Source organism: Puntigrus tetrazona, chromosome 20 (assembly GCF_018831695.1).
Source record: "Puntigrus tetrazona isolate hp1 chromosome 20, ASM1883169v1, whole genome shotgun sequence".
NCBI lineage: Eukaryota > Metazoa > Chordata > Actinopteri > Cypriniformes > Cyprinidae > Puntigrus > Puntigrus tetrazona.
This window is the reverse complement of record NC_056718.1, coordinates 11,339,545-11,366,922: the sequence shown is the minus strand read 5'-3', so window position 1 is coordinate 11,366,922 and position 27,378 is coordinate 11,339,545. Positions and strand designations below refer to the sequence as shown.

Sequence of the window (27,378 nt, the reverse complement as noted above, 5' to 3'; positions counted from 1 at the left end):
CTCGTGAGTTCTGAAATTCGTATACACTGCATTCTTTTTCATGCACTGTGACACCTGTTGAAATATTTCGCAAATGAAAACAAAACATAAACCTTCATGTGGCCACATAATGAAATTAGATGATAGATAGATAGATAGATAGATAAGATAGATAGATAGATAGATAGATAGATAGATAGATAGATAGATAGATAGATAGATAGATAGATAGATAGATAGATAGATAGATAGAGGATAAGTGGCGTTTAATATATTAATGTTTAATTGACAATTAAAATACATATGTAAAATACACATTATTTTTGAATAGAACTTTGGATACAAACCTGAGTTTTTTGCATCATAGTATAAACACCTGACAAATAGTTTTAAACGTCTATTAGCAAGAAGCCAAACGCATTTGTTTTAGTAAGAAAACACTTTCCAGCCTACTGACCCCTTAAATACTTTTCAAAAGAACAAGAGAAACTCCTTCCTTACAAGCCTCCTGCAGTGTAAATGATTATATTTAAAGTCAGCCAGTTTTTGCTTTTGAATGTGCGTTTAATTTAATGGATACCTTTTTGATTTTGTTTCTTCAGAGACTTAAATTTCTGGGTGTTTGTATCTATGGGTGTCATAGATTTTAATTTCGACTCCCTTGGTATTTAGGGGCTATCATTTAAACACGACACGATATGTATTTCACTCTACAGCGCTCGTCCAGCACATCCCCTGCTGGCGCACAGGCCACAGAAGGCCTATAAGAGAGAATTTGTATCTCACGAGCCAGGTGATAGTCAATTATACGTCGACCCTATTCTGCGTGCGCTTTTCAAGAGACGGTTGTCCCCCTGTTAAGTTAATCCGAAAGGAGTTTAATTGCAGTTTTTGTCCCACGTTGGTTGCTTATGTAGCAATTCCTTCAATGCGAGCGAGGGAAGAAAAAAAAAAAAAGCTACGCAGAGCTGGCCAAAGGCTTTGACAGGTTAGATTGTCCTGCCAGGAACTCGCATTTAGCCGGCGGACCCCCGACGGCGGCGAGCTCAAGGCCTTTCACGAGACGTCTACAGGGTTCCTCCGCGCGCGAGAAAACGATTTAGTCACTGTTTCATTAGGCACTATTTGAACCTTTCAACTTGGGCCAAATTGAGGGGGCACGCTGAAAATTGAGGGATTACGTAGGAGGGGTGATAGGAAATTAGCGAACGCTTAATTTAACTCGTGTTCCGTCAGAGTTTGGGATACATTCCTAATTGAGAGGGGAAGCAGGTGAAATTTTGGTCCCACGCAGGTCCTTTCAGAGGGGGAATAAATGGCCTCCTTTCACGTCTCGCTTCGCGATCATATATTATCGAGGGAAGGCACCTAATGAATATATATTGAATTTCTTATTAATCGAATTAGGCTTCACCCCTCGCAGGTGTGAGAGAGAAAGACCCTCCCGACAAAAGAGTTTTCAGCCGTTTCAAACTGACTCCCGTTTTTCAGACGTGACACGGCTGACCCCGTGCAGTCGTCGCTTTATTAATATCAGATTTAGGTGTCGAGTTTGAAGCCTGAAAAGCTGTGCTGAAAATAAACAAACCTGCTATAAATCTTGTTTGTGCGTGAAACTGTTTGTTTGTTTAGGTAGGCAGTCATAGCCTGCTTTGTTCTGCAGGCTACTCTGTGGAAAAAAAAAATTGCATTAAGCTTCGCGAGCTCAAGATGGCACGGTAATGCAAGCGTTATTTTTGGTGTTATGGCATGTAATATCGCTCGGACGCGGTTGAATACCAGATATATTAGAGAATCCGATGCTTACAACCAAATATTAAATGGAAACAAAGTACAGCTCGGCTTTTAAAAGATTACGCACTGTCGCAAAATGGGCAATTACGCATGACAAAGAGCAATTAATGGAAGCCTCTTTTAAGCGCTTGCAGCTGCTTTCGCCTTGAGAGAAGTGGGGCACTCGGGCAATGAATGCCTCCGAAACCTGTTTTGTCTTCAGTCGCGGAAACCGCTTTTTTAAAATAGTTTAAACCGCGCAGCGAAACGCTGAAAAACGCCGTTAACGCGAACTCTTCAGCTCGAGGACATAGCTCGGGCTTTCCGTCCAAAACCGATTGTTTCGAAGATGACGGAACTGGGAATTCTAGACACGTGTCCCATCAGTGCTGTCCATGGTGACTTAATTTAGTGGGAACTCGGTCATCACACAATATGTCCCGAGCGCTTTTGTCGGGCTCTCTAGAATGGGCCCTTTCTGAGACGTGTCAGCTCCTCTTTAAGGCGTCCCATTGTTGCGCTCCTGAGCGTGCCCACTATATTATCAAGTGTGCTTAGTGGCTTTGCTGGATTAGAATGTATAGCCGTTGTAAAAAAAAAAAAAAAAAAAAAAAAAAAAAAAGAGGTCAGCTTTGAATAAGATAATATATGATTATATTATATCCGTCACACAATGTTAGAGGACAGAATATTATTCATTACTTTGGCCGACTCATTCGGGTGGAAATAAGAGGAATCAGGGTCTGGTATAAGTGACCTTGCTAAAGGAGTGAAAACATATTAAAGTCTGATAGATAGATGGATAGATAGATAGACAGACAGACAGACAGACAGACAGACAGATAGATAGATAGATAGATAGATAGATAGATAGATAGATAGATAGATAGATAGATAGATAGATAGATAGATACCGTGGCATTTTTATTTTAAGGTTTAAGTCCTGGTCACTGTCTGTTCCAGATATGAGTTCATAATGACTTATGTAATTATTTGGAGAATAAACAAATAAAATGTCTTGCTTTCTCTTTCTTGACCAGTGTTCTTTGTTGATTATATAGAGGGCTGGGAAGCATACTTGAGGGCTGTAAATCAGAATGAATGCAGAAATGTATCAATGCCTGTCCTGTATTGTGTCTCTCTGAACAAGAATATTGAGTACTTTGAACATCATTTTAAGAAATTATTTCTGGGAGGACAAGCACAAGAGGAGCCAAAGCTCTTGAACTGCAGGCCTCCGCTTTTGGGATTGGAAAAATTTTTTTTTAGTTTTTAACAAGACCCCCTTTGAGGTCATAACACTAATCCTGAACGAACGATCAAAACATTGCGTAATGATTCAAAATACCGACATAACGTGTGAAAAATCAACACAGATATTGCTTTATGAACATTGTGCCTTATTTTTAGTGACTTAAAAGTGTAAAGATTTGACAAACCAAGAGCAGGACCATAATATGAGCTTCAATTCGGTCTGAATACTTAAAAGCACATAGATTTGAAGAACATGTGTTTGACACTTATAGTGATTAGTTGTAATAGTTGTTTTTTTATTAAATATGAGGCCCTATGCGGAATGGAATAGCGGGGCCATTTTAAACGGTAAAGATGTTTGCAATTCAATAACCGGCTGGTGATTTTTTATTGGTTGCTGGCAGTAATTTTAGGTGTTTTATCAAATTTTATTCAAATTTTATGTTAACTGTGTTTCGTAGTTTTATGTATACATACACGTGGCATAAATAGCATGCCAAATAAAAAACGAAAACTCAATGAAAATGGCGCGCATATGCTTATCCATGGGTAGGATGAACTGCGTATCATATGCACGCCAACCAATTTCTTATCATACGCACGCGCAAACTGCTTACTATATGCACGTCAAACAAGTGCGTGCCATATATACGCCAAAGTCATTTTTTGCATATCAATACCACAGTTTTCCTTTTTATTTGGCTTACTATTTATACGTATTTTAATGAGACCGGGCTGACTCAGCTTGCATTTTCGGTTATAGCGGCACCTATAGGCGAAACCTTACGGAATGTGATGACTGCCTTTATAATACGCTGTGACAAAGAAAGTTGCATGCAAATTGACCTAAAGACCAGCAGATATCACTCTTCAGCTCGTAGTTTTACTTTGAAACTAAACAGCGTTGGGGATCTGGAACTCTAACCCTCACTTTTGGGCGGAAAAAGATGAGGTTTACTTTTATCGACCCATAATGACAGAAAATACCAGGGCTATTTTCAGCACCCAGTCATTCAGCCTGACATTTTTTTTAACAAAATGCAACATTATTGTTTCACTTCCGCCTTGACATTTCAGGTTTCTAGGCGACCGAAGCCCGACCGAAAAAGCGCGTCCTGAACGTTTGCTCTAGCGTCGTACACGCGCGCGTGCTGAGCGCCTCTGCTGACTCAGCGCGCGCGTTCAAGGTTAAGCAGCAGCTTTCATCATGAAGTCTTCCTCCTCGCAGAGCATGCAGCGCTTCAGCCCGGCCCCACGCCCGCGAACATATAGCCGATAAAGGAAAAAAAAAACGGCGAGCTTCAGCACTCTGGACAGCGCGTGTGTGAAAAACAGCGCGTCGCGGCAAACGACATCTGACCGTTCAAAGCTCGAATCAGCACAGATAACACAGAGAGCCTTTCTCGTGCTTCCTTTTTTTATTTTATGATCTAATGAATAAAAGCATATCCGTTCTTCGGAAGTGTTGCATGTACATGTTTTTATGTTTCTGAGAATGAAAAATAACACCAAACGTGCCTTTAACTGAACTTTCGGTGAAATCGGTTCACGGCGTTATAACAGTAACATCAGAATGCGCTAAAACAAATACCAGTAGGCTAGTCGTTTTTTCGTTTGTTAAACAACGTATGCGTGTTAAAATGTCAAACCTCAAATCTTTGCTGTTATTGTACCCTTTCTTTATACGTCGTTATGGTGCTAATAAAGTTAAATCCATTTGTTTTGATGTGGTTTGTACTTCAATTTCATTTTTATTACTCCCAGGGGGCATTAATTCGCTCTCTCCGATTCTCTCTCTCTCTTACTTAATAGGTTTGAACTGTAATGACAGGAAAGAGATGGATGCAGGCTGTCCCACCGACGGACCGATACGCCACCATGTGGTTGCATCTCTCTGAAGAGAGACTAGACTCAAAACTCACCGCATTTTTTCGTTCTGACATTAAATATAAAACTCACGCTGGATGCGCATGTTCCTGCAAGTGAAACGATTCTTTTGATCTTGGCGTCTGACATACAGAGAGGAGGTCGACTAAAGTCCTGGCGTCCCACAGCTAGGACAGTGTCTCCCTCCCGCTCGCGCACTCGTCCCATACTGGGTCGACTTTCTTTTGAACTGAACGACTTCGCCCAAGCGTCACTGAACGCGAAATATCTAACGTTATGTTACATTTTCTTAAATAAAAATGCAGTACCTGATGAATATTTGCATGAAATAAAATTACAGTACAATCAGAAAACTGCAGATATTTTTTACTGTTTTCACGGTTGGTTGAAAAGAGTTCATCTGTCTTGATCATATGTGATACCTCCACTTGGTAAAGTCCGCATACCAGCAGAAGCCTGACATTAAAATACGTTCAATGCATACATCTTCAGCAAACGATAACGTGCAATAAAGTTATCTTTTTGGTTTATTTTGGTTGCCAGCTCACTTCAACGCATTGCAACGATTCCAAACTAAAGCACCGATCAAGGTATCCCGCGCTGTTTCCGAAGGCTTTAGTTTTGCTCTCAGAGATTAGAGTCTTTTGTTTCCAGAACAAGGGACTCTGTTCTTTTGAGCGGCCGTGCGGCACGAACATGTGGAAATAATTGCGCCGAGCAACTGGAGATGTGGGTTTCTCTGCGAGGGTGAGCTGCGAGGCGGGCTCCTCGGGACCGGCCGCAGGAAGGACGGAGAGGGCTAGAGGGGGGCCAAGCCTGCCCCGGGGCTTCACTCGCCACATACCGGGTCAGAATCACCGTGCGCACGGACACGAAGAGTACTGACTCATAATGAGCCTTTATCTCTGTCTGGTATGTCTTAAAGGAAAGCTGAAGGGCAAAAAAGAGGAGGTGGTGGCAACTTTGTCTTTGTTGGAGTTTTTTCCACAGCTTTCAGATATAGAATACAAATGAACGCTATGTAAAGTTTGAATGTTTTTGTTAAACGTTTGTTTGAAAGTAGGCTGTGATAAATCATGTTGGCTGCAAAGAGAGAGACACATTGAATTGTTTCTTATGTTAGAGCGCCCCCTTGCACGTGCCCGCGCTCGCTCTTGACGGACCCCTCGTTTTGATCCGTTTCAATCACACTGCACTCTTTGCCAAAAAATTCTATAAAACCTGAAAAACCGAGATATGAATGACATTTCGTTCACATGTATTGGCGATTACCGAAGGTTAGAAATTGATGCTTAAAAGTTGAGCGTCCTTGAAGGAATGACAGGAGAACTTTCGATAAAAAGCAATCTTAAATAAATGTGCGTAAAACAAAGCGCGCAGAGCTAATCCAGCAGCCACGACCGCATCCGAAAAGCGCAATCAGCTAAAAGCCCAACGTGAAGAATGGAGCGTGATGACAAGGTTAATCGAGTAACTGAATGTAATTGTGCATTCCCAATTCTTTGATTTCTTTCCTACCTAAGCCTCTATAAAAACACTTTTAATGGGTCACTTGACTTCATTGTCCCCGCAAAAAGATCCCTTTATTCCAAAAGGGCCCCTCTTGGACTTACAAAAAACATATGGTCCTTTTCTTCCCCGCTCGACCTCTTTTCATGCGCCTCCTTCAGAACTGCAGAGCGCGGAGAAATCCGACTCCTCTTCGGAGCCGCGGTGCGAATACGCGGGACTTTTATTTTGAAAGGACGCCCGGGGCAGAGGGAGAGAGGAGGGCCGTTTCCTGAGAGTTATTTACTTTGAGCCAGATGATTAGTTCTCTGGGAAGGATGGACTGTAACATTGAATCAATTACAGGTTGCTGTTGCAGAGGCGCATTTGTGTGAGTGGCCGTGGAGCAGGACGGAGGAGCGCAGCACAAGGGAGAGGATTACTACTGCTTTACAACTGAGGACCCTTGGGCTGGTTGGAGTATTTTACAAGAGCTTTTGCCATTCATTTTGGCTGTTCTTTTATCAAAGGAACAACCAAAAGGGATTAAAAAGGTATTGTATGTTTAAATTAGTTTAATTAGTTTCTTTTGTGTTTTTTCTTTCATGCAAAGTTTTTTTTCTTCTTCAGTTCAAAAACGTTTGAACCTCTCAGCATAATTGCAATTATTCAGGATTAGACTAATTAGAGATGTTCTTTTATTACTTTTTTAACATTATCGTTTTTTTTATTAATTCGTTTTCTCTATTTCCGAGACTACCAGTGAAAAGAAAGGTAGAGGGGAAAAAAAACACGATTTGGCCATATATCAACTCTCTGAATTTTTAAAATATACGGGGATTTTAATATTTTTTCCACCAGCGCTCGCAATGGACACGTCAATCATTCCTTTTCGTCTCTGGAAAAAAGAAGTTTTTTTTTCCAACTTTGAATCTTGAAACTTTTGCGTCGAGCAGGATTATAGACTTTTCCCAAAAGGAATCGCGATATATCACCGGTGAAGTCGAAGCCCGGTCGTGCTGGATCTCGGTTGGAGCCGCGGGCGCGCAGCTGGGGGTGTCTCAGCCGGTGGAGAGGCGCAGCTCTGGCGTCTAATGGCAAACACATTTCGGACTAGATTCGGAGACTTGTTTACCCATCAGAATTTAAACTGGATGCCCGCAACCGTTCTGGAATACGAGTCGTTGGAATGGAGATTTGTTTATCGCGGAGCTGTGGAGTCGAACCACGATCGAGGAGTTTAGAAAACTTACTTGCCGCCTTCTCCGCTGAAGTCCGAGTCGATGATGAATCTGCATGAATGGGGAACCTATCTCACATCTGGATTAACTTAATGCAATTTAGGTACCAAGGATCGAGCAGACGGCGTTGCTTTGCTTGGATAAAAATGAGGCTGAAACTGGATGAAATGAAAGAAAAATAAATATTTTTCTTTTCTTATTCGACTACAACCGTACTCTTTAGACCGCTTTCTTTTTTCCCCCACACGGAAATCGCTTTTACGCGTAAAGTATCTGGGTGTTGGAGGGCACCCCTCTCTCAGCTGTCGCCCGAAAGTGTCTGGCGATCAATTGCGCGTCTGTGTGTGGGCGCCCGGCGACGGGGGAGCGCGGAGAAAAGTGCGGGCCGAAATCTGCGCTCCAGTCGCCGCTGGACAGATGAGCGCTACCAAAAGCGCACTCTTCTGCCATTCCGCGATTGATTCCCATAGCGATCCAAGGGATTCCCAAACTGCTGCGCGGAAAGGGGTCGACTAATTACAGTCTTGCTCAACACCCCCGGATTCACCAAGGATAATTATCTTGAGAGGGGCTGGCTTGAGCAAACGGCAGAGCTCCTGTCTTCTCTGGGCTGTAAAACGAGTTTTCCCTTCACTTTGAAGTGGGCCTTGCGTGACTGCTTGCCTTACAAAAACAACTGGACACGATTTCATCGGTTAATTACCTCGATTTTACTTTGAATTTGTTTGCATGTATTATTGCTATTTATTCATGGGGACTAAGTTAAATAATTGGCGCGTTTCTTCGGGATAACTGAGATTTAACAGAGCTGAGCACTTCAAATTAAGGGGCATTGACTGTCTGCTGAAGCGCTGATGGAACCCAGGGTCCGAGGATCAGACAGACGGAGATAAAACACGCGCGCGCGGAATGTCTGATTAGAAATGAACCAAAACAAGTTTGAAATTAAAAGAAACGAACAGAACGCCACAAAGCGTGCCGCGGGACTGTATACTAATTTACGCACTGTGTTCCAAAGTTTAAAAACCTTTGAATACCAATTTAAATTCTGCTTACCAAAATTAACTAAAATTAATTTATACCGTGGGAAAAGAAAAGGCTGATTTAAAATAAAAGAAACAATTGATTTCAAACATTGCCCGCACATAGGCCTAGATATGTTATTATCGAGTTGTCAACAATCTTAATAGGCCTACAAATTTCTGATATATTGTGTTGCATACGTATGTTTCTGGATTTAAAAAGTCACAGATGTAGGAGCTGCGAAAGCACCATCATTTCTTCATCTGTTGATCGCTTTCGACGCGGTGGTCTTCTTCGGGAAAATGTGAACTGTGTCTCCACCTGGTGGTCAAACCAAGCCTGTCCAAGCGCTCCGCCGACAAAGAGTCTGGAGTCGGTTTACCGAGTGAACCGCGTCCAGACTCTTTATAGACCTTTTATGTCTTGGCACCGAACCTTCCCAAACCTTTCTGCTGCCGATTATTCAATGGTTTCCCTTAGCTACCTGAGCCATTACTACTGAGCAGAGGTTCATCTTTTACGCTGGATTAACCACGAGACATCCACACAGTACACAAGTCAGAACTGACACAGATATTGGCTGCTTTACATGTTTGGCGTTTATCGTTGCAATTTGTAAAAAAAATTTTTTAATTTTTTCCCCTTTCAGCTGAGCACGATCCGAGTGACCATGGGGTTCCTGGAGACACATCTCGTTTTGGGGATTGTCTTATTAGGGGTATTTTCAGGTACGTGGATGACAAAAACAAGGAAAATTTTAAAAAAGAAAGCTGTAATGTAGCGTTGTTTCTTTCTCTAGTAATATTTATGTATTTGAAATGTTATGTAAATGTATCTGCACCACAGTAAGTTGTAATTAATCAAAATACGATGCAATATTTCCCTGCAGATGTTTCGAAACCTTGGCCGGTTATTCATTCGGATGAAAAGGAATTTATTCTCCTACCTCATTCTGAGTTCACCATCACTTGCTCCGGAGAGAGGAAAGTGATATGGCATGAGCCTTTGCCCCCCAACAGTGAAGTGCAGTCCGGATTCAATCACAGTACTTTGATAATCACTGATGCAGAGGCCTCTAACACAGGATACTACACCTGTTTGTATGATGGTCAACCTGAAAAAGAGACCGAAATCTACATTTATGTTCAAGGTACGTTATTGCTCAAGACCACTGATAAATGGTACATGTTGCACTTGTCAATCCGACTCCCACCTCTTCTTCCGTAGATCCCGAGGTTCCATTCGTGTCGGATCCTTCCGTTGAGACGGATGAAATAGGCACAACTATCCCCTGCCGTGCTACAAACTCCAATTATCAAGTGATTCTCAGAAACCTGCAGAGTGGGGATGAAGTCTCTGCGCTTTACGACCACAAAATTGGCTTTTTTGCAGTCTTTTTTGCACCGGGTCGCTATGTCTGCGAGACGAACGTGAATGGCAAAGCGGTGCAGAGCATCGTTTATAACGTGACAAACGACGAGGGTGAGTAACGCAACATATGAACATGTTTGGATGGTTTTATAGCGTAATGGATTGTTTTGGATTCTGACAAAGAAAAGCGAAACGTTAAGTCATTGCTCTGGCATGGCGTGAGTACCGAGGGAGATGACAAATTCTTGTTATTGAGGAGTGATGACATTTTGAGTTGGGGTGGGCTGCAGGTGCGAGACCTGACGCACACTTGCTTCATATTGGATCACCGTGCTCAGCAAGTTACTCGTAAGAAGAACATTTACAGCCTTTTGTAGGCGTGGCTTAAATATTAGGGGTGTGTCTGCACCGGTTTTGGATCGAGCAACTGGCCCTGATTTCACTCAAACACGCTTTTATTTTTATTAGAAGTCCAGCAAGCAAAATGAGTTGAACTGCAGCGTCGTTCGTGTTTTGTGAGCGATTTGTGTTGTGTTTTGAAGATGCCAAAGATGATGACGATGATGATTATGAAGAAGAAGAAAAGAGCTTCAACATAAATCTGAGTGCCAGCATGGAGGACGTGAAAGAGGGGGATGCTGTCAATCTGACCTGCGAGACGCCTCATGGGAAAGCTTTCCACCAGCAGTGGCTGCATCCCCAAGTGCAGGCAAGACCCTCATCTGTTTTCTGTTTCGCTCTTTCCCTCTCTGTTTTGTACTTAACCTAATACAAACAAAGCTAATTTACTTCAACTCCATAACCGAAGACTGCTGGTGTGATGCACAACCATATTCTGGGGCACCACGCTCTCGTTCTTTATATAGTCGGTTGGTGGGAAATGCAGAAATGTACAAATGTTAAGGTAGAAACCTCAAAGGAGAGGAGTGAGACTAATTTACTCTGTGCTTTGACCTATGACCTGAATGTCCTGTGAGTGTTGAAGACAGATGTGTGTTTCTCACCTCTGTGAGCCCTCTGTGGTTTTGCCAATCCACATGTGTTCGGGATTCACAAGACCGCTGAGATCTGCGTGAACTAACATGCTGAAGGGTATTTGCGAAACAAAAGATGCTAGATAGATAGGCGTAGTTAATATTTGTTGTGTGTTCGATGATTAATGTAAATTCAGATCAAATGTGCGTTAGTTAGTTTATTTGATTAAGGTCCAAATCAAAGTATAGTTTGTTTTTTAATTGAGTAGTTAGTTGTAGTTGATGGTTTCGGTTTTGTTAGTTAGTTAGATAGTTAGCTGATGTAGAATCAGTTTGTTGGCTAGTCGAGGTAATTTGGCTTAGATGGACAGTGCTTAATGTAGTTTTTATATAATTTATGTTAAGTAAGTTTCAAATGAAAATATGTCGGTAAGTTAGTTTTTTGTTTTGTCTTGTTATTTTTGTGCATTTGTAAATGTGAATTACGAATCAAAAGATGCTAGGTAGTTTGTTAGTTATTAGTTTTAGTTGTCCTTCTTGTGCATATTATGTGTTTGTTTGGATTTGGAAAATCCATGCAGTTATGGTGGAAAGATGTTGTTATCTTTCAGTGAGTCTGTATGCATCATGTAGCTCACCATCCATGTTTGTTTTAAATCAGTCTGTCAGAAGCATTATTTTTAAAAATAAGAGTCCTTGGTTTTTGAAAGCAGCGTGGAATTGTGCAGAGACGCTCCAAGTTCTTGTCTGGACCAGAGCCGTTCTTGGGTTCTGCATGTTGTTTGTGATGACTACGGCCCTTTAAAAGACTTGCAGAGCTGATTTATCTCCAGCAGGCAGAAATAGGCAGATACAGTACAATCTAGCAAAGTACGTCTTTGCATACAAAATTGGAGTTTATGAAACAGAATTTAAAAAGAAAGAAACTTTATTTTACGGTCTCTTAACTGGTTACTTATCAGCGTGCATATTGCTAGAATATTAGCCATTTATTAGTAGTATTTAAACACACACCAATGCTTTATTCTACATGACTATATTGTTCATCGTTAATCGTACCAAATACTAAAACTAACTTCCTTGCAAACTATTAATAAGCAGCAAATTGGGATTTTATTGAGGGAAAGGTCGTAGTTAATAGTGCAAAAGTGTTCCCTGTTCTAAAGCGTTCATCATTCCATCAGTGCATCTATTATAAATACAGCTCTTATTTACTTTCTCCTCATTATTACTCTACTCAGGCCAGAGATGCTGTTCCAATGAAGTTAACATTCCCAGACAAGGTTCAGTACATCCTCAGCATCCCGAAAGCCTCTGTGGCAGACACTGGACGTTATGAGTGTGCTGTTACCAACCAAATCACTGGAAAAACCAAGTCCCTCATCCTGGGAATCACGGTCCACGGTGTGCACTTCTCTTTCTCACTTCTCAGACTCACACACCTCTGCTTTCACCATTAAAACCAGTAAACGGAGATGGGCTGAACAGATGTGGAGGAGACATCAATCAATGTTCTTGCTTTCTTTCTTCTGACTTTTAGAAAGCTCTTTTGTGGAAGTAATATCTAATGGGATCGGGCCAGTGGAGATCGTGTCGCTTCTGGAGGAAAAAGAGTTCACTATTTACATTGATGCTAACCCTGAGCCAAAAGTCAGGTGGTTTAAAGATGAACTCGAGCTGGATGACAGCTACATCTCCACCAAGACCACTCATCTGGAAGGCCTCAGGTAGAATTTCACAAATCTGTTCATAAAATAGACAGAAATTTTTCATTCAACAGTCTTTCTGTTTAAAATAGTAATGTTTTATTGATTAATCTCTATTACTGATCATATTTTTATGAATTACAGTGTATTGTAATATTTTAAATATTTTATAATATTTTAATATTTTTCAGTAAGTTATTAACCCTAAATAAAGGATATTATGTATATTAAGTATATTAAGCATATAATGAATATAGTGATGTAAAGTTAACATAAATAGAGAAATAATCTAAAAAGTATTTTTATTTAAAAAAATTAGCAACAAAACAAATGTTATTACATTTTTAACTATATATTTAGCGATAGATAGATAGATAGATAGATAGATAGATAGATAGATAGATAGATAGATAGATAGATAGATAGAAGATAGATAGATAGATAGATAGACAGATAGATAGATAGATAGATAGATAGATAGATAGATAGATAGATAGATAGATAGATAGATAGATAAGGAACTAAGTATAGTTGGTTCATTCTAGTTGAGTTATCCACTGTTAGCAATCTAAACCTTATTATAAGATTCACCAGTTTCTTAATACCAATGAAATAGCTGTAATGATCATGTCTATTTATTACAAAGGTATGAGAATATTCTGGTTCTCCGTCACCCCATAGAGGAGGACAGTGGCATCTATGAGATTGTTGCATCCACTGGTTCCAGGACCTCAAGATTTTCATTCAAACTGCTAGTTGAAGGTAAATTTTTATATCAAACAGCAAAATGCATAAAGTGCCCACAATGATTGGGAAACCTAATTCTAAAGCTGCAATGTATATAGTTTTGATGAGAAATTCAAACACTTGTTCATGTTGTGATCAGCCATGTACCCAGAGCTGCCACAGTCGGTGCTGGCTCCAGTCATGTGGCCCCAGAGGGACAGCATGGAGGTGTCTCTCCACTCCACTTTCCGACTCACGTGTCGAGGTCAGGCTGAGCTCACCTGGTACAGTCCTGTTTATCTCCACGATCAGATCGACACTGAAAAAAAAGGACTCTTCATCTCCACTGTGACTGTGAGCAATGCGACGGCCGCCCATACAGGAAAATACATCTGCTTCTATGACTCCAGCAACAACACTGAGGAGACCTCCATCTATATTTATGTGCCAGGTACTGCTTTGTGTTTTTGACACAGTAATGCTCTTTATAAAGTGTGTACTTTGTAGGTAGTGTGAAGCACTTTATACATGGCAATTTCTTTCCAAAAACACATGCAGATCCAGAAACGCCGTTTGTGCCGTCCATGATGCCTTTTGAAAACCATGTACTGACGAGTCATGATGAAATGGAGATACCCTGCCGCGTGACGGACCCCAGCGTCAGCGTCTCTTTGATTCACGTCGAGACCAATCAGGTTCTGCCCAGTGTCTATGACAGCAAGAGAGGATTCATTGGCCTATTCAGTGCTGGGACATATGTCTGCAGGACCATCATTAACGGACAGACACATAACAGCATAGATTACATCGTTCATGGCTGGACAGGTGAGAATAAATTTGAATTGTGTGAATGGCAGGTGCAGGAAGTATTGTATTTGTCGGTACTTTATTTTACAGTTAAAAAATGTGGGTGACACTTTATTTTACAGTTACACCTATTAGTCACTTGCATGCATATTTTTTACAATATTAACCGTTTATCAGTGCTAATTATGCACATATTAATACCTTATTCTATATGACCTTATTCTACATCCCCAATCCTACCCAATACCGAAATGTAACGACTACCATGCTAACTATTAATAAGCAGCAAATTAAGAATTTATTGGGGGAAATGTTGCAGTTAATAGTTAACAAGTGTTACCAAAATATGTTATAGCGACAGAAACTTCAATTCAAGAAATACATTCGTTAAGTAAAAGTAAGAAAACAAAGAAAAAATAATCATGAGATATATTACTGGAATAAGCATGACAAGGAAAATTAAATGTACATATTGAGTTATCGTGTTTATATATATATATATATATATATATATATATATATATATATATATATATATATTCCCCTGCCATGCATTAATCCACCCTAACATGCATTCATCACATTGTCTCTCAGGAGGGTCTGATGTGCAAGTCGAGCTGCAAGCAGAGAAGAAAGCTCTGCTGGTGGGTGAGACCATCACTGTTGACTGTGTAGCCAGAAACAGTGAGATACTGGAGGACCACTGGAAATACCCCGGGAAGCTGGTGAGACAGGAACAGAATAAAAAAGAACACGTTTACATTGCATTCCCTTAAAATCAATATAATATATTGATATATGTAAAACATATTTATATTCTTTACCTGTCATTCTCTCTTAGGCGGGTCGAGGAATAAAGACCGTAAAGGAGAATAAGCGAGATCTTGAGATCCATTACACTCTGACAGTGGCTAATGCCTCACCGAAAGACAGCGGCGTCTACGCTTGCTCCATCACCGATGTTAAGAGCAACGAGAGCCAAACCAAACAGCTCACTATTACAGTCTATGGTATAGTGATCACATACAGTAACACAGAAGTACATGATTTTCAGTGCATACGGCACATTCACACAGGATTACATTCTCAGTGATTCAGTTGCAGTCCTAATCTGCCTTTACGATTGTCGTGTGCAGATCATGAGTTCGTGCACATAAGTCCGGCGATCGGTCCAGTGGAGACCACAAGGCTGGACGAGGTGCGAGAGTTCAGGGTGGACATACAGTCTTTCCCCGCTCCCAAAGTCACATGGTTAAAGGACGGATCGGTCCTGGGAGATGTTGCAGCAGAAATCACCACCAGCCTCCTAAAAATCGATGAGACCAGGTGACTTCACATATCACATTTTATATATGGGCTTAATTGAAAAAAGGTATCACATCGATATTTCTTTTAAAAGTGTTGTGTTAAAGCCGTTGTTTTGTTTGTTCAGTTACCAGGGTGTGCTGACCCTGATCAGGGCTAAAGCAGAGGACAGTGGGAACTATACCATCAGGGCAGAAACAGGCAGCCAGACTGCCAGCAACAGTTTCTACCTCCAGGTTAAAGGTGGGACCTCACTTTTTTTTTTTCTGTAGCTGCAGGTTGTTTTTGTCACACCTTTGTTTACCTACATTTGCATGTGTTTGCTTTTGCCTCTGCTTCATGTTTGTTTATTCCAGTGCACCTCTATATCTTTCTTAACCACTCTTTACATACATTTGTTTAAGTTTTTCTTGTTGTCAACTGGAGGATCTTTGTCAAGCAATGTGTAGCTACATGTGCTTACAGTATAAGTGTAGGTTTTCTTATGTGCTGTATTTGTGCTAACTAGGAGTGGGGCAAATACTGAAAATAATTACACCAATTAAAAGCATACTATTAAAAAATATGTTAGTTAATGGTAGTTTAATGGTACATGAGTGATAAAATATAATTATTTTGCATGAAACATAATTAAAGACTCCTGGGTACATAAGATATTAAAATGTAACTTCTGTCATTAACCTATTTTATGAAACATCAAACAAATCAATAATGTTTAGCATAATTTTATAAAATAAGTATGCATATGACATCATAGCCTCAATTTTACATTAAATTAGTATGTGCATCAGAGCATTTGTGTTTAATATATATATATATATATATATATATATATATATATATATATATATATATATATATATATATATATATATATATATAGTAACATTATCAATATCTAACATATCCTTGCTGAAAATTAAAAAAAAAAAAAAAAAAAAAAAAAATATATATATATATATATATATATATATATATATATATATATATATATATATATATATATATATATATATATATAAATGTGGGTAAACTAAAAAGGTTTGCAGGAAAGTAAAAATATTTCTCTTACAGTTCCCCCTGTGATTGTGGACCTGATGGATATCCACCACGGCTCTGCTGCAGGTCAGGAAGTGGTGTGTATTACTGGCGGCTCCCCTGCCCCTGATGTCGACTGGTATATCTGCAAAAACATTAAACAGTAAGCATTCTTCTTTTTTGCTTCATTCTGCTACCCTACAGGTATTGCCTCTATATTTATGTTGACCCTTTTTAAGTCCTCACTTTTCAGACTTTCCTTCTATAAAAGCAGTCCAAAGTAGATGACACAGTCTCATCCCTAGAGATTTAAGTCAAGTCACCATAATGACATCAAGTTGAGCTCACATTTTCTTCCATCAGATGTGCCAACGATTCCTCCCAGTGGATGCCGCTTCCGATCAACTCTACGGACATCAAAGTGGAAGTGCAAATGGATGTGGACAACAACATTGAGAGTCACATCATCTTCCACCATCTTGAGAGCACAATTGCTGTGCGCTGTCTGGCCAGGAATGACATGGGCGCTGTTTCACGAGAGGTCAAACTCGTGTCGAATGGTAAGAGGCCTGTGTTTGTGTCTTTAAAGATGTGTTTTAGTTTTAGGAGTTGATTTTATCGACCAGACCATTGATTTGAAGTGCTGTGAATCTCTTTTAGTGTCACTGTTTGTCGTAGGTAGACAAAGTAAACAAAGTTTCGAGCTGATTTGAAACTAATTTGAATCACAGGTGTACAGTTTATTTAGGGATGAATTGCTGGCAGTAGATGAGGTTTTGTTTGCTGAGGTTTCAGTCATTGTAAGGAAACATCTCTGTATTTATGTGTTGGTGATCAAGGTTTTTTAAATTTAGCAAACGCTACTTTAGTAGTCTTTACATCTGTTAGTCTCATTTTGTAAACTGTGCCTGTCTTGTCAGGCTCCCATGTCTTTTTTCCTGTGATAGATTCCTCAGGTGGACCGTCCATGGTCTTTAGAAACAAATCCATATGTGTTTACACTAGTTTCTGTTGGCAGGGTTTTGCTTCACTAAGTTTCTTGGCAATTTGATTAATACGACATACGAGATTGATGTGAAAATATTTATACTATTATGATGACATTATTAGGTATGTAAGTTAAGCTGTAGCTCATTAAGAAAAGTTTTGTTTTGGCAGTTGTCAGTTTAGTTTTGTACCATACCTTTCCATATCTTCACCCTCCTCTTCCTCATTGCTGCTGCTGCTGGTGTGTTCAGGTCCTCACTCGGAGCTCACTGTGGCTGCTGCTGTTCTGGTGCTGCTGGTCATTGTCATCATCTCACTCATTGTGCTGGTCATTATCTGGAAACAGGTACTCACTCATTCATCTACTCATTCACTCACTCACTCACTCACTGACTCACTCATTCACTCACTCACTCATTCACTCACTCACTCACTCATTCATTCACTCACTCACTGACTCACTCATTCACTCACTCACTCACTCACTCATTCACTCACTCACTCACTCACTCGCTCACCCACTCACTTGATCTCTTACTCACTGACTCACCCATTCATTCACCTACATGCTCACTCACCCATCCATCCATTCACTCACTCACTCACTCACTTACTCAATTACTTATTCGTTCATCCACTCACCCATTCATCCACTCACTCGCTCACTCACTCACCCATGTACTCACACAGTCATTTATTTAGCAATCTATTTATTTATTTACACTAATAAATTGACTCACTCACTCACTCACTTATTCACTCACTGGCATTAACTCACCCATTCAACCATTTCCTCACGCATTTACTTACACTTACTCACCAACTTGCTCACCCATTTATATGCAGGTTAATTTATCCATACTTATCAGTAAGATAAGTACTTTTATTCAACAAAGCAACAGTTAAGGTGACAACATTTCTATACCAAAATTAATGCTGTGCAACACATTTATTCACTTATTCACTCAGTTACCCATAGTTAGTCATTCACAACCACTAACCCACTTTCTCACCCACTCTCACAACTACTCAATCATTCACTTTCTTGCTCACATTCACAAATTCACTCTTTCACATTCAGTCTTGTAGTCACTCGAACACATTTGAGGCATGAATAGAAAATATGCATCAGCACAGTCGTTTTAGAATCTGTAATGGCTGAAATGTGACTGTCATATTGCTTGTGAGTGAATGACACTTCTCCCCTCTCGGTGTGTGAGAGTGTGGAACAGCCTGACTGTCTTCCAGTACCCGAAATCTCTGTTATCAACCACATGAGAATCACTCTCTCCTTGTACACCTCTTTACAGAAACCACGTTATGAGATCAGATGGCGTGTGATTGAATCTGTCAGTCCGGATGGTCACGAGTACATCTATGTTGACCCCATGCAGCTTCCATATGACTCCCGCTGGGAGTTCCCTCGGGATTCACTTGTACTGGGTAAGTCACATTTAAAGTAAATCAATCGACCATGATCCTGTCCTGTGGATTCATTGTGGTTCAGCCATCTTTAAGTGACACTTTGTTGTGGTTATGCACTTGATGGGATTGTGGTCATCTTGTTAGCCTGTCCTAATATGACATCATCACAGTCTACTGCACAGATCTCATTTAAACGCTTTGTGTGGTGACTGTACAGCCTGATTGAGGTTTTTGACTCCAACATGCAAAATGATCTTTTACTAACAGGAAACCACTGTGGTAATACTGAAAGTTACAGAAAGCGATTTGAGTTGACATGCCGTTTTAGACTAGGTAATATTTCAGTGACATCTTCTGGCTATGCAAATGAGTTCAAGCTTTTGTCTGTGTGTGTGTGTGTGTGCTGCAGGTCGTGTCCTAGGCTCAGGAGCATTTGGGAAAGTAGTGGAAGGCACTGCTTATGGACTCAGTCGTTCTCAACCCGTGATGAAAGTGGCAGTGAAAATGCTTAAACGTGAGTTAACTGAGGTTTAACTAGTAGTTGCATGTATAAAACGCATGGTAGTTGAAGTTCTTTGATGAGTCAGATGTTTTTAACACTATATATAAATATATATGTATCTTTGAGGAACCCAAAATAGTTTTTCTTTGGCATATATTTAAAACCCCCATTTTAGAAGCTTTATTTTTAAGAGTGCATTTAAATGGTTAATATGATTGCTTTTTCAGCAACAGCACGCTCCAGCGAGAAACAGGCTTTGATGTCAGAGCTGAAAATTATGACCCACCTGGGCCCTCACCTAAACATTGTCAACCTTCTGGGAGCATGCACCAAATCAGGTGAAAATACACAAACACACAGATAACAAACACAACACTTAGTCTCTAGGGTGGTGTCTTCTTGGTTCGTGGGTGTTTATAGTGTGGCGTTTTAACAGGCAGAGTTAAGTGCAACGTAGAACTTTAACCTCCTGCTTTTAGACATTTTACAAGTCTCTGATAAGATTAGACCAGTTTTATTAACACTGCTCTAACTCTTTCTCTTTTGTCTCCCAGGACCAATCTACATTATCACAGAGTACTGTTTCTATGGCGACCTAGTGAATTACCTGCATAAGAACAGAGATGGGTTTCTCAGCCGCCACACAGAAAAGGGCAAGAAAGAGCTAGACATCTTTGGCATCAACCCAGCTGATGAGAGTAGCAGGAGGTCAGCCAACACACACACACACACAAAAGATCTGAATTCATTCAAATAAGTGAATCATAAAAATCAATGGTAAAAATGCCAATTTAGTTAATTTAATTTTGTCAAAATATGATATTAGGACATTTTTATTTTTATTTTTATTCTTATTAATATCATCAGTATTTCAGTATTATTGGGTAAAGTCATGTATGAGAGGAGAGAAAGATAACAAACAAGTAAAGAGGTGGAGGGTGAACTTCCTACAACGGTTGTCTTTTGCTGAAGGCAGATATCTTTAACTACATCTTTTATTTTAATTATTAATAACATTTTTATAATTTTTTGTATTAACTACACTGCTATAAAACAGTTATATGCAGAGCTGGCATACAATTTTGGCCAAAATGACACTATATTGCCAAAAGTAATGGGACACTCTCTTTATCAGAACAGAAAAAAAACATGTCCAAAACTGTGGCAACAAAGATGGAGAAATAATTTAATTGTATTTTCATCTCTGTTGCAACCGTTTTGAAAGTGTCTCATATTACTATACCCATATGTACAAGTCATTGGCGTTTGGTGCTAAGTTTTTACCTCAAGGTCCACATTTAAAATCACACCAGAGCTGGCTTTCTGCAGACCAGTCAAGTCCTTCCGCACTGTCTTAATCAATCCTTTAGTTTTCAATATTGCATTTTCATGTTAGAATAGAAAAGGGTCCTGTTCAAACTGTTGCTATAATGTTAGAAGCACACAATTCCCTAAAATATCATTATATGCTTAAACATTAAGATTTGTACACACAGAAATTATTAAAGTAGTCAAGCCTGTTCGTTAGAAGGGGGTGTCCCAATTATGGTATTACAGTGTATCTTAGCAGCATAATTAAGTTAATAATTAAGGCTAGGTTATAGAACAAAGCAAACTTTTTAGAGAATACTCAGGTGGTTACTATGTAATAAACCAAATTAAGATGATTGGTGATTATAATCTCTTCACTTCCACTTGCACATCATATCTTTCTAATGACCTACTCTAAAATGATTTCATGATTAACATGACTGATAGCAAAGATAGTGTGAGTGTTTTTATTTGGCTAGAGTGAATAGCCAAGTGATCCCCTTATTGACTATTTCCGTATTTATGTATGCACAGCTACGTCATCCTGTCTTTTGAGGGGAAAGGTGACTACATGGACATGAAGCAGGCAGACACCATGCAGTACGTCCCCATGTTGGAAATGAATGAAGCCTCAAAATACTCCCCCATCCAGAGATCAGACTATGACCATCCTCCATCTCACAGACAGCTCAATGGTGAGTTCAGTGGTATATCTTAAATAGATAATTACCCAAAAATGTCAATTCAGTCATCATTTACTCACTGAATGACTTGTTAATCTGTGGAACACACAGTTACAATGAAGCACTGAAGCTTTCAAGCCTTAAAAATGAATGCAAAAGAACTATAAAAGTATAATTAAGACTGGCGTGTGTGCTATATTGCAAGCTATACAACAGCTTTGTATGAAGAACTGATTGTGCAGAATTAGTCCAATGAAGTGATTCATTGAAAAGTCAGCCTCTAAAGAATGATCCATTCCCAAGTCATGAGCTCTTGTCAAGCAGAGGAAGGAATATGTCAAGATTTGAAATTCAGAAGCTCTAGTTCATGAGTTTAACTGAAAAAGAGCATGAAAAGCTATTTTCTCCTCATGGTTAATGGAAAAAGAAAAGTCAAATGGGTTTGGAATGAAATGAAGGTAAGGAAATGATGACAAATGTTTTATTTTGGGGTGAACTATCCTTAAATCACATCTCCACCTCATTCCTTTTCCTGTTTTCTTATTCTTCATCCTCCTGATTTTTTCGCTTCTGCACTTTATTTTTCGGTTTGTCCCTCGCTTGCTGCACATACTCAGGTCGGTCTGGCATGCTGTGGTCTGGTTTGGCTTGGCTGGTGGTTAAGGGAGACACACACACACACACACACACACACACTGATGTTTACTAGTGATAGCAGAGGTCCACCCATGTCACTGCAGTCTGTGCACCCTACAATTACAGAGGGTAATTGTAGCACAAACGTCTTAATGCATACATCTGCCTGCCATTCCTCAGGCACACACATAAGATCATTTTCAGCATTCAATGCTAATTCAGAACGGGGTTTTTTTTTGTGAACAACAGAGAGTGAAGTTGAGAACCTTCTCTCAGATGACACCAGTGAAGGCCTGACGACAGTGGACCTCCTCAGTTTCACCTATCAGGTGGCTCGAGGGATGGAGTTCTTGGCCTCTAAGAACGTGAGTTAAACTCTTTTTTGTGCACAAAATCTGCCTCTGTTGTTTTTGTCTATAAACATTTGCATAAACATTTGCACTTTTGATCTGCACTTTTTGTTCTGCAGTTTAGACATAACATTGAGACATAAACACTAAAGTGCTTCTGAAAGTCTGTGCAAACCTGATGGCAGGTTACTATATTTGAGAAAATGGTTGCCTGTATGCTGTGGCTGTATGGTTAAAATTCATAGGATTGAGGGTTTGCAGAACCTCCTTGGTCAAATAAAGCCTTTCGACAGAAGCCGAGCATTGGACATTGTTATTATTTTATGTTATGTTATAGTAAGTATTAATTAGACTTCTTGTGTTTAAAATTAGGTAAAAGGGGGTTGACAAAATCTCATTTTACAAAAGTGGACTTCCAGACCACCCTTGAAGAAAATCAAGGGTGGGATTACACTGAGGAAAAGTAATGGAGCATGAAGTTACATTAAAAGCTGTGATTCCCAACCAGGGCATGCTTAAGCAGATTAGGAAAATTTAATTTAATTTAATTTAATTTAATTTAATTTAATTTAATTTAATTTAATTTAATTTAATTTAATTTAATAATTTATTAAACTACTTGTAATTAAAAAGAAAATAAATAAAAGAAAAAAAAGTTATGTGTGGAAAGATTGCATTCCAAATAAAATGTTTTTGTTTACATAATATATGTCTGCGTGCTGTGTATACTTATTATGTATATATAAATATACATATACACATGCACGTATATATTTCAGCAAGATGTTGTTTTATATTAAATATATTTATTTTCAAAACAGCATAACAACATACACATATATGATGCAAACATTAATTGTTTGACAGCACTACTTAATATTAATGGTAACACAAAGTGATATACACAGTGAACACTACAAAGATTTAAAATGAAAATTTGTTTTGATTTTGCATTATGGACTATTTTAGCTTTTTGGTGGGGTTATAAGGTTACATGACAAAAAAAAATGGCTTAGACTACATGGGTATGAAAAATGATAGATGAATGTTTTACCACTTAATCTTTAAATGTTTTACATATATTATAGATTTACGAATAATCTTTCTATATAATATAGCCCACTTAAACCGAGCTGAATGTTAGCCACTAGTTTCACTCGTTGAGCTCTCTCTGTGTCTTTTTCTCTCTGTTTCTCGCAGTGTGTACACAGAGACTTGGCTGCACGTAATGTCCTGCTGTCTCAAGGCAAGATAGTGAAGATCTGTGACTTTGGACTGGCCAGAGACATCATGCACGATAACAACTACGTCTCCAAAGGAAGTGTGAGTGCTTGTCTTAGTCCTAATGTGGCTTTCCTGACTATTTGTCTTAGATTATGGATATTTTCAGTGTTTTAACGTGACCTTCTTTGGAAAGAAGAGCTGGAACAATCATCCTCTAATACTTCTAATTGTTGTTTTTGTATTCCTCTCTCTCACACACAGACTTTCCTTCCAGTGAAATGGATGGCCCCTGAGAGCATCTTTGATAACCTGTACACTACACTCAGTGATGTCTGGTCCTATGGCATCTTATTATGGGAGATCTTCTCTCTTGGTATGTTTCTTGTCATAGATTGCCATAGAGTAGTTATTTCCAAACTTTATATTTATATTTTCCAACACATTTTATTTATTCCACGTTTTAGTAACCAAAACTACCACGTTTCTGTTGTTTCTGTAGGAGGGACTCCTTATCCAGGTATGATTGTGGATTCCAGCTTCTACAACAAGATCAAGAGTGGATACCGAATGGCAAAACCCGAGCACGCTTCCAGTGATGTGTATGTTAGACTCTCAAGACCGCGCTTTGGCTTTAACTGGTGCAGATGTCTGAACAGTGTGTTGTTGTTTGTCTGTGTGCAGCTATGAGCTTATGATGAAGTGTTGGAACAGTGAACCAGAAAAGAGACCATCTTTCCACAGCCTGAGTGATACGGTGGCCTCTCTGCTGCCTTCAGGATATAAGAGGGTAAGCCTGCAACATAAACACACCATTTCAAGATTTTTCTTCTTTTTTTATGTTTATCACTCTCAAATGGTTTCAGTTTTCTTTGGGGATGAAATCATTTTTCAGGAGAACATACATTATTTATTAAAGCTATTCACATTTTGTGCTATATAAAATATTTGTGTCAGAATTATATCATAATAACAGCATTTTAATGTATTAAATGTAGTAATTCATTCGTTCCACAAAAACATCTAATTCATGTGTTTTGACAAAAGGACCACCTCAGGAAGGGGTCCTGAGAACAGATATATCAAAAAAAACAACCATAGATTTTTGTAGGATATGTTTTAGGCTGAAAAAAAGACACCACCACAATAATTAATAAAATGTTATTTTAAATTATCTTACTAAAATATTTGTGCTATAATTATAATATACATAAAAAGTATTTTAATATTATTTTATTTTACATTAAATATTATCTAAATAAAAAAAGATTAGATAAAATGCACTAATTATGAAAAACTCTGAAGCTATAAATCTCCACTACAGTGGGGACAAAAATACATTTAAAAAATCTGATAAATGTATTAATTTTTTCTTTCAGGACAGCCAGGATCTGACTTACTGATATATAAAAAAATGACATAAAAATCTCCTGAAATTAAAATTTAGAATTGTCAAATTAACAAAACCAAATAAATGCTACTTATACTCAACTAAACGGAAATTGAAAACTATAATAGAAAATGAAACATTTTCTAAACTATAATAAAATATCCCGCCATGCCCTAATAAATGGCCCAGATAAAAGTATGGTGGAAATGGCTTCCCACTTCCTGCATCTTAAATGCAGTGTGTCAATCTGGGCTTTGAGGCCTCGGCTACGTGTATGTCACAATTGCCAACAGTCCCAGACCGCTAACAGAGATTAGCACAGCAGCGCTCCAGCTGGCTACCGCCCCAGCGAGGCACAACCCCGCAGTGCTAATGACCAGGAGCATACAGTTAGCGTCCGCCAGCTAGCCATAATTGCTCTATTAAACAGACACCGCACGTGGTACTTCAAAACTCTGCTTCCCAGAGTCACATGGCCCAGGGAATAACTAGCTCCTGTTATAGCACCTTGGGCAGGGGTGTGGTGGGAAATGCGGTTCACAAATGGGCCAGTAAGCCCTCAAGTAACCACAGAACGCTCGCAGAAATGGGGCAGAACTTGGGCTTGGGCAGTGTTTATGATGGTGTTGAAGTGCTATTTACAACTGCCAGAAATGATTCAATTTCTCCCACATTTCCTTCAGTACAATGTGTTAACTTAGCACAGCGAATTGCAAGCTTAATTTGAGATTAACGTTTTATTTACAGCCTGCAACCTTCGTCACGTAATGCCTATTTATAAACTTTTTTTAAATCTCTTTTCTGCTTTGTTATAGTGTTAGTGCACATGCTGTGTTACTATTAACGATATATATTTTTTGGTATTAAACATTAATTGAATATTATTTATTTATAACTTTTTCTCTTGTTGTGCAGTGCTACGAACGCGTGAATCATGACTTCCTGAAGAGCGATCACCCCGCTGTGACTCGGGTGCAGTGCGTTGACAATGATGATGCATACATGGGTGTGCTCTACAAGAACCAGGGCAAGCTGAAGGACCGCGAGAGTGGCTTTGATGAACAAAGGCTGAGCTCTGACAGTGGTTACATCATTCCTCTGCCGGACCTCGACCCGCTGTCAAATGAAGACTACAGCAAGAGGAACCGCCACAGGTAGCCCACCAGTTACACTCTGATGCGTTAGGATGAGGATTCAAGAGCATTTTAGACATAGGTCTGAGCATAGCGAGGTTTTTTTTTTATTGTTTTTTTAATAAATTAACATTTTTATTCAGCAACAATGCATGTAAGTGGTAAAATTTCTTCAATTCATTCTATCTATCAAAAGTGACATTTATATATATATATATAAATCTTGAATTTTTATTATGCATATATAAATACACATTCATTTATATATTTTATAAAAATATGTAACATTTATGTATTAAATAATTTCAATTATATGAATATAAATATATACATGTAAATATTTTCAAAATATATACAGCATGTGTATGCATTTATGTATACATAATAAATATACACAGTACACACATACATATATATATTTATATAGTGACATTTTTGTAAATTTTTTATTTGTTTATTTGTTTTTATTTGTTTATTTGTTTCATTTTAACAAGTTCATACATAAAAGTCATGATCCAAGAGTCTTTGAATTACCGCATTACTTCCCTTTGTCTCTGTAGCTCTCAGACGTCAGAAGAAAGCGCAATAGAGACAGGCTCTAGCAGCTCCATGACGAAGCGCGAGGGAGAGACGCTAGAGGACATCACCTTGCTGGACGAGATGTGCTTGGACTCAGGAGACCTGGTGGAGGACAGTTTCCTGTGAGCAGAGAAAAGAGAGAGAGAAACATTCTTCTGATTCATTTCAAGTTCACAGAGCTCTCTCGGCGTCCTTCTGCCACATTTTCCTCACCTCACTTTATCGGAGCCTTCAGAAAAAAGCAAAACCTTTAATGCGTGAATGTCATCGATGTTTTGGATTAGACATCGCCTCTACAGGTCTGGAGGAACGAGCAGTGCACCCCAGGACTCCTTGAGCGCTCTTGATGGGCCTCTGTGACTGTTTAAGTGACTCTAATGGAGTTAAGACCAATGAAGAGGGGAAGTGGAGGACATACTTGTTTTGTATATCATTTCTGTGTGTTTGTATCGTGTTTGTGTATGTGTTTGAGTGGATAGTGTGAACTTTATCTTGATGGGCATTCCGATCAGCAATATAAGCATGTCATTTATAATCATATCAGTGACCTGAGTGGTTTCACAACTGCTACCTTAGCTACCAAAAAAAC

The 27,378-nt window shown here is 39.1% G+C and overlaps 1 protein-coding gene across 1 annotated transcript; it reads left to right on the top strand.

Moving 5' to 3' along the window:
• The first annotated feature begins 6,883 nt into the window (after positions 1-6,883).
• Positions 6,884-27,060, top strand: pdgfra (platelet-derived growth factor receptor, alpha polypeptide). Its single transcript, XM_043220053.1, has 29 exons — positions 6,884-6,935; positions 9,295-9,373; positions 9,535-9,795; positions 9,873-10,127; positions 10,559-10,725; positions 12,232-12,394; positions 12,531-12,717; positions 13,343-13,458; positions 13,583-13,873; positions 13,981-14,247; positions 14,824-14,954; positions 15,071-15,239; positions 15,366-15,555; positions 15,662-15,777; positions 16,609-16,735; positions 16,936-17,132; positions 17,811-17,905; positions 18,870-19,002; positions 19,394-19,498; positions 19,714-19,824; positions 20,041-20,194; positions 21,332-21,492; positions 22,366-22,481; positions 23,667-23,789; positions 23,952-24,063; positions 24,190-24,289; positions 24,372-24,477; positions 25,993-26,231; positions 26,771-27,060. Exons 2-29 carry the CDS (start codon positions 9,316-9,318, stop codon positions 26,913-26,915), a joined length of 4,395 nt encoding a protein of 1,464 aa, XP_043075988.1. The 5' UTR covers positions 6,884-6,935; positions 9,295-9,315; the 3' UTR covers positions 26,916-27,060.
• Positions 27,061-27,378: the final 318 nt, after the last annotated feature.